Raw genomic sequence first — 12,415 nt, 5'->3', positions numbered from 1 at the left:
TTTATGAGTGTACGTCTTGTGAGCCCTTGTGGTGCTGGTTACGTTTGGCTGAAGGGGACTGTATGAATTGACCTTTCTCAAGGAGGTCTTTGCCAAGCCTGAAGGCATACTTGTTCTTTCCTACTGATACCTCCGCTTTGAGGTGGAGTTTGTTTTACTTGTGCCACATACTGCTGCTCCAAACATAAAACATTCGGAATTACTCCACCTTGCTGAAGAATAAAGTGCAGCTAAATGTTGCTTTAGGCTCACAGCTAAATAGTAGGCTCAGCCCTCTAAAATGCATGTTTTTCTGCAGCATGGGGTGTGTGAATGTCTGGTCTGGGGTTTCTCTTCGGTCATGTCAAGGGTCTGTGGCGTAAGTGTTCGTGAGCCCATCCTTCAGGCTTCCTTTGCAGGTCCTGGAGAGACATGGACTTTTCCAGTGCTTGACTCACTTATTTTAGATGTCTACTCTCTAGTGAGATGAATCATTCCCATAAAGAGCCTGTCTGCCTCATCGGTCCTGTCAAATAACTTAGCTTCCCAGCCCACTGTGGGAGCTTCCTGGATAGCTGTCTGCATGCAGGAGTGTTTCTTCCCTCCTGGCTCTCCCTTGGAGTAAACCAGCTAATTACCTCTGAAACTAAACGTGGGCGTTCATGAGGGATTCTTTGCTCCTGGAGTTGTCAGCAAGAGGAGCAGTGTGCCAGGTTTGGCTGCCTCCACCCTCAGCAGCCCTCCCACTCTCCTTAGCAGGCTTCGCGCTGGTCGCGTGTCCCTCCTGAGGCGTCAACACGTGGTTGTTTGCATGTCCTGCAAAGCCAGGGTTTGGTGTAAGCACCTTTCACTATGTAGGGTACTTTCGAATTGAGGGAAAAACCCCAAACAGTAAGACCACAACAAACCATTATGCTTAAGGCCACAGGTGCTTGAGAGGGACCACAAATAAAATTATGTCCAAGCTCTGTTAATCATATGGGATCAATCTATTCTCACAAAGGCAAGCCTTCTGTAGTACAATCTAATAAATTTGCCATCTAGATGTCTGAAGTTTTGCAATCTGAATCTGAATCCCATGCATTGCATTTCAAACTGATAAAACCCTGAAAAATTTCACCCATGTGCAGGTTCTGTTCTGCTGAGTGTGTGGTACACAGGATACAGACAGAATAATTGGAGATGAAGATGTGTATGTCATTTGTTTCTATGGGTAGCAAATATTTATGGTTTCTGATGGAATTTATTGCCACAAATGATTTCCACTCACATTTGGTCCTGCCTCAGATGTAAAAAATTAAACTGTCGCATGATTTAATCAGAGATTTTCTTAAGACATCTGTGTATATATTGACAAGTCTTTTGTTTCTTTGGAAGCAACAGACTGCTTGGCAGGGTAATGGGATTCCCAAACTTTGTTTATAAAAATGGCTAATGTGTTTCTGTATTTTAATTGACTGTTAAAAAAGAAGGACATTAAATAGGGGGGGAAAACAGGTATTGAGTTTAAAAAAATGAAAATACAAAAAACTTTCTAATTCCCTTTCAAATGTAAGCAGAAGGGAAGGAAGGGTTTGGGCTTTTTGAGCTAGTGCACTGAAACTAGGATTGGTCTGGAAAGAATTTAATGATTTGTGTGTAAATTTAGGCTGGAAAAGCCAAACATTTTGCAGACCTACAATTTTAGACCTGCTGGTTTGTGAGCCCTTTGCACATTTTGATTTAAATTTTATTTTATGATTTCAGATTTTTAGGACAGATTTTAAATAACAGTCTTTTAAAAGTACATCACATTTATACTACAGGTTATTAGGGGATTATCAAATGACTATCACAGATGGCTATGAGGGAGAAAAAATCTAGGACGAAGTGGTCTGCAGAGAGAAGTCTCTGTAGATGAAGGTCAGGTTGGTCTGAAGGAAACATCAGTCCTTATCCTGAAGTGTGAAGTACCTGGAAAAAAATCAGACCTTCAAATGCAGCCTAGTTTTCCTAACAAAGCAATGGCATCACTTTAAGATTTTCTTTACTCTGTTGGTTATCTCATGTGGTGAAAATTTAGACATCACTCTGAAAAACAGTTCTGCATATCCATTACCTTTCAGGAGTAGCTGAAGTCAATGTCCAGCCAGTGTTTGTGATAAAGCCTTGCTGAAGATTGATTTTTCTTACAATGCTGATTTCAGTTAATGTAAGTGTCTGTAAGTGAAGCTATATACAGAGGGATACTTTAGGATATTCAGTATGATATTTTTTAAGAGGCATTGTAACTTTCCAGGTACTGTCATCTCTTTGTATTGCGAAATATGGATATGTTGATGTTTGGGAAACACAGTCATGGTGTCTGGCTGGATGAGTCCTTCCCTAGGGAGAACACACCCATGGTAATAGGCAAAAATGCAGATTGTCTGAACCCATTTTCTGGCTCCTCCTGGGCAGCCTTGGCGATGCCTGTCTGAATTTCATATCCGGAGCTGGATAATCTGGGCTGTAATAGCTCCTCTGCTCCTCTTGCTGTAAAGCCCACTGTGAAAGGAGCTGCTCCTCAGCCTCCTCAGTTTGTACAGCAGCCACAGGGACCTGCTCTCGGTCATTCTAGAGATTTCCACAGTACAGGTGAGAAAATCCAAATCATGATGCCACAGACAGGTTCACTCTGAGTAAGTAAAATTGCAAAGTCAAGAGGGGGAAAAACTTCTCAAATAAGGATCGTTTTTTTGTCAGGGATAATCCTGATTTTCACAAAGCACCTGTAGAGTTTTTTTGAGAAGGTTTACATGGAAACACTATGGAACAGGCTGAAAATTACCTGAAAAACTATAAACAAAGGCTACCAATGTACCTATGGAACGGCTCCTTCAAGAGGATGTTTTGTATTCCTGAAAGTACCCAAAAGGCATCACCGACATTTGTGAGTTACCCTCTGGGGGGGTGCACCTGGTCCGAGAGATGTGTTGGATTTTCACCCCCATTCATTGTGAATCTAATTGTAAGGCAGCTATTGAAGCGCCCTGTAGGGGTGTTCGGGCGGCGTTAGGAACAGGCCCCTCTAATGTGTTCGTTAGTGAATGGAAATAGGCTGTTGCTTCCTAAGGGGCCAGGGACTAAGTGTGAAGTTTGAGAAGCTATTCAAAAGCATTGTCGTCAAAAAGGAGCCTCGGGTCCGATATCTGTCACAAAAGTAGCATTTATGTAGTGCTGCTAAATTTAAAGAACTATATAAAATTAGTAAGTCACTGGGGTTTTTATTTCATTTTCATGTGTTTATCAATAGTTTGGAGTCAGTGGGAAGGCTAGTTTATCGTCTTTAAGATTTTAAGAACCCGAGTGTAAGCTGCAGTGGCTCTTGGATATTGCACTCTGCTGAAAAAGAACCTCATTCACGTGGTTCATTATAGAGATTTTTTTTCCTTCCCTGTCAACTCTGTGCAGAAGGAATTCTTACTGAACAGTACCACAATGGCCACCCTGCAATTCCTCTACTTAATGAGCTACTTCTCACACAAATAGATTTCAAAATAACTGGGCATAGATGTGTAGGTCTCCGGGTGGTTTTTTTGGTTTGGTTTTTTTTTGTTTGGTTGGTTTTTGGTTTTTTTCTTTTTTTCCCCCCTGAAAACGATTGTCAGTCTTCATTTTCATTTCAGCTTTCAAGCCTGTTGAAACAGCAGCATTCCTGTCATTGCAAACGTTATTCAGCCGTGTGAAGTGTGACTCATTCTGAAAGATTACACGAATTTCCCTCCCTGGTGTGCACCTATCCTCCTGCTGTTCGCTGTTTGCAGGCTGCCTGCTGCAAGCAGAGGTCAGGGGGACATGCTGCTGCAGAGCTGGCTTGCTAGCTTGCTTCCAGGATCCTGCTGTGCAGGGTATAGGAATCCAAGTTTGCTGCAGGCGGGAAGTCTCAGGGTGAGAAATGCTACTTTTGTCTGCTTCTGGGGGAGAAAAAAAAATCTCAATATCCTTTTCAGCATCTCTTTACAGTAAAAAACAAAAACAAAACCAAAACAAACAAAAAACCCACAACAAATCTGAAAAATAAACCCTAAAGGAACAATAAACCTCATACAAACCTGGCTCACACTCACTGTGGACTATATTTACTTAGGCTGCAAAAATATCAATTCGTGATATCAGCTCAACGCAAATGCCATCTGGTCTGGTGGTCCTCTTTAATAATCTTTCTTTTCTAATTTTACCTTCTCTTTCCTGCATTCCTCTCTGGCATCAGAGGATCCCTGCTGTCGCTGTGCTGGCTCTTCTGGTGCCACAGACCGGTCCTGTCTGGGGGCTCAGTGCCTCACCTCTCTGATCTGCCTCCATCCTCTCCAGCTAATTGCTATTTCCTACACGTTTTCCAGGGCTTTGTTTGAAATACAGCCCTGTGGGAATCCCGAGTGGGGTTTCTGATTGTATTTTATTGAATGTCAGCATAAGCCTTTGAGGAAGAAACCCCATCCTGTCCATTATGGAAGCTCAGTTAATTGAGGATGATTAAAGGGAAGCTTGATACTACCTGCCCAACTGTAGAAGTGAGTTACAGAGCCTGAAGATGAAAAGCCATGAGGAATCAATCTTAATTTAGTACAACTTAACACCGTGCTTGTATTTTTATCTACTTGAGGGCAAGAGATGACAAGTCTAAACTTCCCAGCGTGACAGTGGGCAGAATTTGGAGAAGGTGGCACAGATGGGAGCACAGAGCCCCGTTGCTCTGCAAGCACGTGTCTGAAAGACCTTTTCTGTCCCACTCTATGTGGGAAGTGTTTCTGGAAAAGCTGACAGGATCCCCCAGGTTCAGAGCTGAGGGGCCTTGCAGGGAGTGCAGAAAGCACCCATCAAAGCTATGGCTATGAAAATAAGGAGTGGTAGGGCTACAGACAGCCACACTTATATTTTTTCAGGGAAACAAAGAATTCTTGTGTATCTGTCAGGCAAGTGTGGGAGAGGAAGAGGACTTTTCTCAAAGCCCACTAGAAGCTTGTTTTTCATAAAATCTAGATCTTAAAAAAGAAAACAGGTTTCTTGCAGGGGTTTCCTTTGGTGATCAGTGTTTGCAATCCAAGTTCTTGTTTCAGTGGATGTTCAAGCAGAGATACTTGATAAATATGAAATTAAAATTATATCACCCTTTTCAGATGTTTTGCTAGAAGATTTGGTTACTCAGATCTTGTTTTTCTTCATGCATTTCTCACAGCATACTTGGGTGTCCTAAAATAACTGGTTTAACACGTGTATCCTGGATGAGGAACACTTTCTTTCTGAATTACCAACATCTGCTTTCAAAGCTGATCATTACAAACCATAGTTAGATGTTTTTTCACTGTAGCTGAAACCCTGCTTTATTCTGAAATGTTTTTCATGTGTAGACAAGCCCCCAGGAAACTCTTTTTGTTTGAAATTAAATCTCCTTAGTTTATTAGCCCTCGTAATCTATGCTTGCACTGCCTTTAAGGTGTTTTCTGGTTTGCTTTGTTTTACAGACAGTAAGATGGCACATTGAACTACAACCATGGGCAAGTCCAACCCCTTCCCTCAACTATGAGGCCTCGAGGTTCCTAAAGTACATTAGCACTTCTCAGGTAGGTTTTTTGTTTCAGTCTCCATTTAGAAAACACTTTGCCTGGCACAGATTTTTCCCTCATATCTGAGGAATTAACCTCACACCAAACTTTGTTTGAAACTGCTTTATTTCTAAAGTTGCTTAACCTAGCAGATGGTCAACATGAAGATAAAGGTCAAAACACAGGTTAGAAAGAATGCATTATTTCCATGCTATTTATTTCCAGATGGGTTTGTGTCCTGACAGGGGTATGGTATGACTGAAATTCTAGATGTGGTGTTCCTCTCTCTCCCCTTTCTCCCTCTCAGATGGAAAAATACAGAGCACTCTGTATCAAGAGAGTGTATTCAACCACTCCACCTCTCAATAATAATATGATATTTTTGCTTCAAAAGGAGGCATTCGAGGTTCCCAGTAAAATGAGAACAAGGCATCAGACCTTAACTTGGACAAGTTGTATCAACAATACCAATAGAATCTTGATATTTTCAGGGCAAAAACAATGACTGTGAAAATTACTTTATGTGCTTCTTAAAATATGGCATTTCCAAATCCAGATTGTGTTGATGGATACTTCCAGCATTCAACATATATGGATATTGGGCCATCATGTCTTAACAGAGGCATCACTTATGCATAGCAGCATTTGCATGTGCATTTCGGGTAATAAAAAAATGGAAAAGAGGCTGGATGCTCACAATTCCAACAGGGCAGCTGCTTTTGGTACCCAAGTCTATCAGCAATTGACCCTTGAATACAGAGTTAACAGCATCATTACTTGCACTGAAAAACAGCAAAAAGCCCCAGGTGCCAATATCACTGAAATGTTATTCATGTATGAAATTCTTTGTTAATGCAGTGCTTTTGAGGCTGAGATGAGATTAGTTTGAAACACCTCTAAAAAAGAGGATAGCAGAATGTTCATGTATCCTCCAGCTTGTGGGTACCCCTGGCTAAATTCTCAATAAAATTACATCTCTGCTGCCAGTCATGCCAGCAGGGAGAGGGCAGGATGCAAGAAGATGCATGTGGGGACAGCAAGAGATGTGTGTAGAGATGCTTGATTTGTTGTACAGAAGTTTAGACTGCGGCAGACATATTAAGCTGAAAACATCCTTCATCTCAGTGACTTAATAAACGGTGGCAGATGCTGCTAAACTCCACTAGTTGGGTCAAAGCCTACAAGGACATCAATTAACAGAGAGTTTATTGCTTTTGACACACTCAGCCAGAAGTTTCATTCCCAGAGTAACTGACCCTGGCTGGGGGAATAAGCATAAGTGAAAACAAAAAATGAGAAGAATCCCTGTTCCTGACTTGGCAGATGTTACAAGATGAATAACTGATGGGATAACACCATGACTGGTATGAGCACTTCTGAAAATGGGAACCTGCTTATGTAGATGAGCATGGGATGTCATTTTCCTTATTTGCTGAGCAAGTGTCTACTAATTACTGTGCCTGAGTTCAGCCCCATGCCATTAGCATAGAATGGCTCAAACTGCTGGAGCAGGAAGGTGCCATATCAGCAGGGTCAAGGTGTGGCCAGAAAAAGCTTTTTCAGCGCTGGTATTTGATGATCAGAAGAAGCATCTTTCTTTTGCTATTGTTTGTATGATAGGAGTGAGCAGAAGCCCAGAACAGGAAGTGAGCTCGGTGCCTCAGTAAATCTTGCAACAGACTGGCAGGTTCAGGTTTTGGGGTTTTTTTGTTTGTTTGTTTTGGGGAGGTTTTTTTTGATAGCAAGACCTATTAAGTAGCAAGAGCTGTTAAAATTGCTCCAAACTCTGGCTGTTGTAATTGCTCATAATGCCATGAGTCAATTAAGTGGCAGCATTTCAGAATCTTAGTTTTCTGTAGAGAGTACATTATTCTTCTGTGTCTTAAATTAGTGCTTATTATTGCAATGCCATTTATTCTTTGATTGTTATGTGACTGAAGGTAAATGGGTAGAGGGGTGCAGTGCAAATCATTGCTTAAAACTTAGTGAATCCTGAGAACAGCATGAAGAGATGCTGTATTTGGTTTTATGAATTTTCCATGGGAATTAGGAGCCAAGCAGGAGCAGGGAGGTGGTGATTTAGTGTGCAGCTCTTTGAATGTAATGCTCCAGGTAATGATCTTTCAGAGCATACACTTCTTAAAGAATGAGTGTTTTATTTACTTATTACAAGGTAAATGGTGGAGAGTGCCTACCACATTAAAGGCTGAGTTCCAGGTTTTACTCTCACCTCTGTGTAAAACTGCTTCGTTTTTGTGGTTCCAGGTGAGACCAGAGCTGTGCTTTTTAGTTTGGCTAAGACTGAGAACTGAACCTCTGCAGTCTGCTGTAGAGGAAGTCTCTACTACTGTCCTTTGCACCATTTTAGTTGTTGCCTTTCTGACAGTGCCAGCTCCCATTCCTGCAGCTAGGGCTGGCACTGGGCCCAAAGAACAACTTTTTATCATGATGGCTCAGCTGGGTTCCTGCAGCTCTTCTCGATCTTTGCTTTCTTACCTGCATGTTAGCAACCTGTGCCCTGCAACACCTGACTTTGGTGGCTGGGCTGCATGGTTTGGAAAGCCCTTCAAGAACGAACTGTAGATGCTGATGCTGGTGTAGAGCAGTGCAGCCTTTCCTGGGCAGAAGTAGCCACAGCTTTGGTGCTTCCTTCTGCTTCCCCTTGCCTCCTTATCACTGCTCTGGCGACAGCTGTACGAATTGTACCCGCTTCCATCGACTGCTGTGCTCTGGCTCCTGTGTTCTGGAAAGGGTGCAGCACTCTCCAGCCCTGTGCCTGCCTTTTCCAGAGTGGCTCTGGAGGAAGAAGGTGGGGTGGAATGTTGTGGCCTGGGGGTGAAATGCTGTCCTGAGCTGCTGGATGGACAGGCAGAGCTGGTGCTGCAGGCAGGGGCTCCTCCTTAGGGTGTCACTTACAGGGCCATGGCTTTGCTGGCTCAGTCACTGTGGGTTTGGCTGTCTCAGGCTGCTGCTCAGCTGCTGGCAAAGCTGACTTCACCCCTCAGTGAGTTTTGACATGTCCAGGTTTCTGGCGAATCCAGTGCATTTTCAGTCTTTGCTTTCTTGGTCTGTACAAGGGCTTTGACTTACAGTGTTCCTCCCTGAAGGGTCACTATCTCTTCTTTTGCAGGGTTTTTATCCTGGCTTTAAACTCTAGATGTCTAAGCCAGCTCAGCATAGACACACATGCTATGATTCCGCTGTTTAGTTAAGCACTTGCTTAAATCCCTTTGTAGTTGGAGAAGGCATTGGGGTAATGATTAAATCCCTTCTGGAGCTGAGATCCAGGACACTCTGGGTGAGGTACACATTGCAGAGACACTGCAACTCTGTAATTACAACCTTGATTTTAACATTATTCAGGATGCAGAATTCACTCCAAGGTTTAGAAAGAAAAAAAAAATTAAATATGTGAATGTTGAAACATCTTTTCCTCATGGAAAAATGAATCTGGGTACAGTACTAATGCTTAATTATCTGCTTTTCTAACTGCATTGCTCTCTGGGGAATCATGTAAGCCTCAAATTTCACCAAGCAGAACAGACAAACAAGGAAAAAAATAATCACATCTTTGTAGCCGTGTATCAGATTGGCAGTAGGATTTAAATTAAACCAATGAACATTTTTCTTTTTTCCACTTTTTCCCCAGAAGGCAAATTACAAACAAATTAAAAGTCCTATCTTAAAATGATAAATCCTTTGGTTTCAACAGATTTCTTGTGAACACACGAACCTGAACAGCTTGAAAGGGTACTCCAAAACTGCAAAAAAGCCCTGGTCAATCTGTCTTGATGAGAGGTTTAACCTCATCCATCGAATCAGAAGCAAGCAATGCCGTCTCTATTCACTTGGGTAAGTGCTCTGTTTAGAAGAAAGGAAATTGTTTCACAACAAATAGCTTCAAAAAGCCCTATACATACAACATGGGCTGCAGCAAGGTTGTCTTCCAAGGTATAAACTTAATTCAGGTGTTTTTATTATGTGTTGATGTGCTTCTGTAAACTTCATTTTTAGGGAAAAAACCTTTCTCCATGAGCGTCTTTTTTTTTCCTTTGCCTTTCTAATATTGGTATGAAAACAAATTGCTTAATGGTGAGTTGTGAGTGGTAGTTCATATAGAGGAAGATGGAAATCAAAGGGGTTAACTGAGAAGCCTACAGCATCTTACTTGAGCAGAGATTACTTGCATAATTGCCAGGTATTTCAGCAGCATTACTTATAAAACTTCATTAACTACCTCTGGGACAAAATAGTACATTTCCATGTGAGAGTGTTTTTGCTCAGCACTTCAGGGGTGACACGTGCCAAAGTGATAGTGATAAAGGCAGCTGTGGCTTTACTTTAAAATGTTTGCAATGTTTATGATATTTACAACACTTGAGAGTGAAGTTTTCACTCTTCACAGAACAAGCGCTTTCACAGGTAGCAAAACCACACATGCAGCCTGTTTTCCTGCTAATAAATAATTCTGTTTCCCAGGAGGATGAGGGAAGTCTGTCCTCAGAGTGCATCAGGCCATCAGCACACCAGTGCAGTAGGAGAACCATCACTGGGATCTGGAGCTCATTTCACACAGATCACCACACAGAGCTGCCTAACAAAACTGTACTTGCTGTCCTGGGAGGCAGCTTTAGGTTAGAGCTATATTGTAAGGCTCCATCTCCCTTGAACCAGGGCAGTTTATTCCTGTGCTTTTGCTGCTGTGGGTTTACAAAGGGTGGATAGCAAGGAACTGCGCTGGGGTGGCATTCCTTAGCCTTGGTGTGTAACATGCACATACATGGCAGGTAACACTTGCAGGCAGTGTGGAGGGAGGCAGGGTGCCTTGTAATCACAGAGAGTGGTTTTGCTTCATTTGGGTGGGTTTATATTTCGATTGAGTTTATCTGAGCTGTAAAGACCAAGATCCTCAGAGAGGGAGGTGCTGTCAGGTTTTGTTCAGCAGCACTGCTTTGTGGCAGAACAAGAGCATGCCCCTTAGAGACAAATCTCCCATACAGGAGAGAAGATTTCTCTTGACTACTGTTGCTTCTTGTTTTCTGAATGTTCTTTGCAATATATTTCAAATTATACTTATGTGACATTAATGCAAGATATAGGGTTACATGATTTTTTTTCTTCTCAGCGTTTCATGTTCCTATAAAAGTTAGGAGAGATGCTGTGTTACCCCATGCTCAGTTCCAAACTTTAATTATTTGACTGTAGTACTGAGTTACTGCCTGAGGGCCCTTCCAGTAGTCAGTAGGGAGAGGCAGGCGCATTCAGGTGGAAATCAGCTAAGCTAAATAGCATTCTGGAGGTAAGTATAGCTTTCCTTTGATTATAGTGGAAGCCTGGGATAACTTGGCTGCTGATTTTAGATGTCTTGGCAAAGTACTCAAAGTTCAGTGGAATTAACCTAGACCTTATCCTTCAAGCTGCATGATCATTACTATTCGACCTGAGCTCCTGTGTTAATGTCCTTTTTCCCTATTGTTAAGGATCAAATGTGGGTTGAGAATGGTATTTTTGTTGAATTGCCCAGTAGGCACAACGCAGAGTTGATTTCATCTGTGCTAGGAGGTGCAGATTAGGCATGAAGCTGACCAGCACTGAGATATTTTGCTAATGGTTTTGAACAAAACTGAGCTAGTGTGTGTATACCAGTGCTTTATATGTGGTACTGTTTTGTGTATGGTCCAGGGAGCATGAGTGCCAGATTTTCTGTAGTCATGGAACACTAGGGCTTAGCAGAGATTGAAACTGATGTCGGCTCTCCCATTCATCATAAGATAAACACATACAGGAAATAACCAATGAGGATGCATCACATGAAGCAGCTAAAAAATAAAAGGGAAATATTTGAGGTTACAGAGAAGCAGTCTTCAATCCACCAGTTTACTTCTGCAACCTTTGGAGCTCGTTACTCCATAATTCTTCCCCTCAGACTCACTTCCTTTAGTTTATGACAGACAGAAAAGTAATTTTGTTCTAAGGCAAAAATCCCCTTTAAACATTTTTGTTATCTCATATGTTTCATAAAGAGCAAATGGGGAGCAGCTACTTCCAATGAAGAGCATTCTCTGTGGAGAGGACGGATGGAGGACAAATGTGAAAGTTCAGTGGGAGTGTTACTGGGAATCCTGAATTAAATGCATATGTGATTAAAGCTGGAATAAAACATGCTGCTTAGGTTTTGCCTTCTTGAATGCTATAGAAGAGGTTGCTTGTGAATGGGAGTGAGCAGCGTCTGGAACATCTGGGGATCTTTTTAGATTAGTATTAGTTGCTTCCACTACTCGGAGACAGCAATGCTTGTGCTCGGGGAACAGGATTTCCCAGTGCAAAATATAATTGCAATATGCATTAGTGAGCTCTAGTTATTAGTGCTAAATCTGCTTAGAGTAAGCTAAATCAGTTACAAACACCACAGGCAGGCACTCAGGCTGGGATAACATAAATGAATAGGATTTCAGAAACTTACCAGCAGAGGTTTAAAGAGTCTTGCCGCAATACAGTGTAAATGCCAATTCAGGTGCATCCTAAAGTGTATGTAGGAGCTTTAGGATCCAGGCAGGGGGTCCTTCTTTTTTTCCTGAGCTGCTTGAGCTCAGTTGTCTTCCTTTGAAAGAGAAGGGGAGGAGGGGGAACAGAGAAAGGGAAAGCTGGACCTTAACTCGCATGTGTTTATAGCTCTGTCCTGTGGTCGCTGTGGTCGCTGGAGCACCCGCAGCTTTCAGCTGGATCAGCTACAGGTGTCCACTAGAGCTGTGCTGGAGCAGACAAAGCAGCGTTTGTGCCGCTCGGCTCTCACTGTGCTCCCGGGTGATGCCGGGCCCGGTGTGATGCTTCATTCAGCGCAAGCTGCAGCGCAGTGTCTGTTCTGAGTGCAA

At 42.4% G+C, this 12,415-nt stretch overlaps 1 protein-coding gene across 1 annotated transcript in view; it reads left to right on the top strand.

The window, feature by feature from the left end:
* The first annotated feature begins 3,780 nt into the window (after positions 1–3,780).
* The window catches only part of METTL24 (methyltransferase like 24), a 35,772-nt gene continuing 27,137 nt past the window's right edge, over positions 3,781–12,415 (top strand). Inside the window, exons 1-3 of the mRNA XM_017739590.1 lie at positions 3,781–3,888; positions 5,463–5,561; positions 9,256–9,395. Coding sequence (XP_017595079.1) covers positions 3,796–3,888; positions 5,463–5,561; positions 9,256–9,395 — 332 coding nt within the window. The 5' untranslated portion in view covers positions 3,781–3,795. The remainder of the gene's footprint in view (positions 3,889–5,462; positions 5,562–9,255; positions 9,396–12,415) is intronic.

Source organism: Corvus brachyrhynchos, unplaced genomic scaffold, assembly GCF_000691975.1.
Source record: "Corvus brachyrhynchos isolate BGI_N302 unplaced genomic scaffold, ASM69197v1 scaffold14, whole genome shotgun sequence".
In the NCBI taxonomy this organism is placed as follows: Eukaryota; Metazoa; Chordata; class Aves; order Passeriformes; family Corvidae; genus Corvus; species Corvus brachyrhynchos.
The sequence above is the reverse complement of the archived record's forward strand: the minus strand, read 5'-3'. Positions and strand labels throughout refer to the sequence as shown.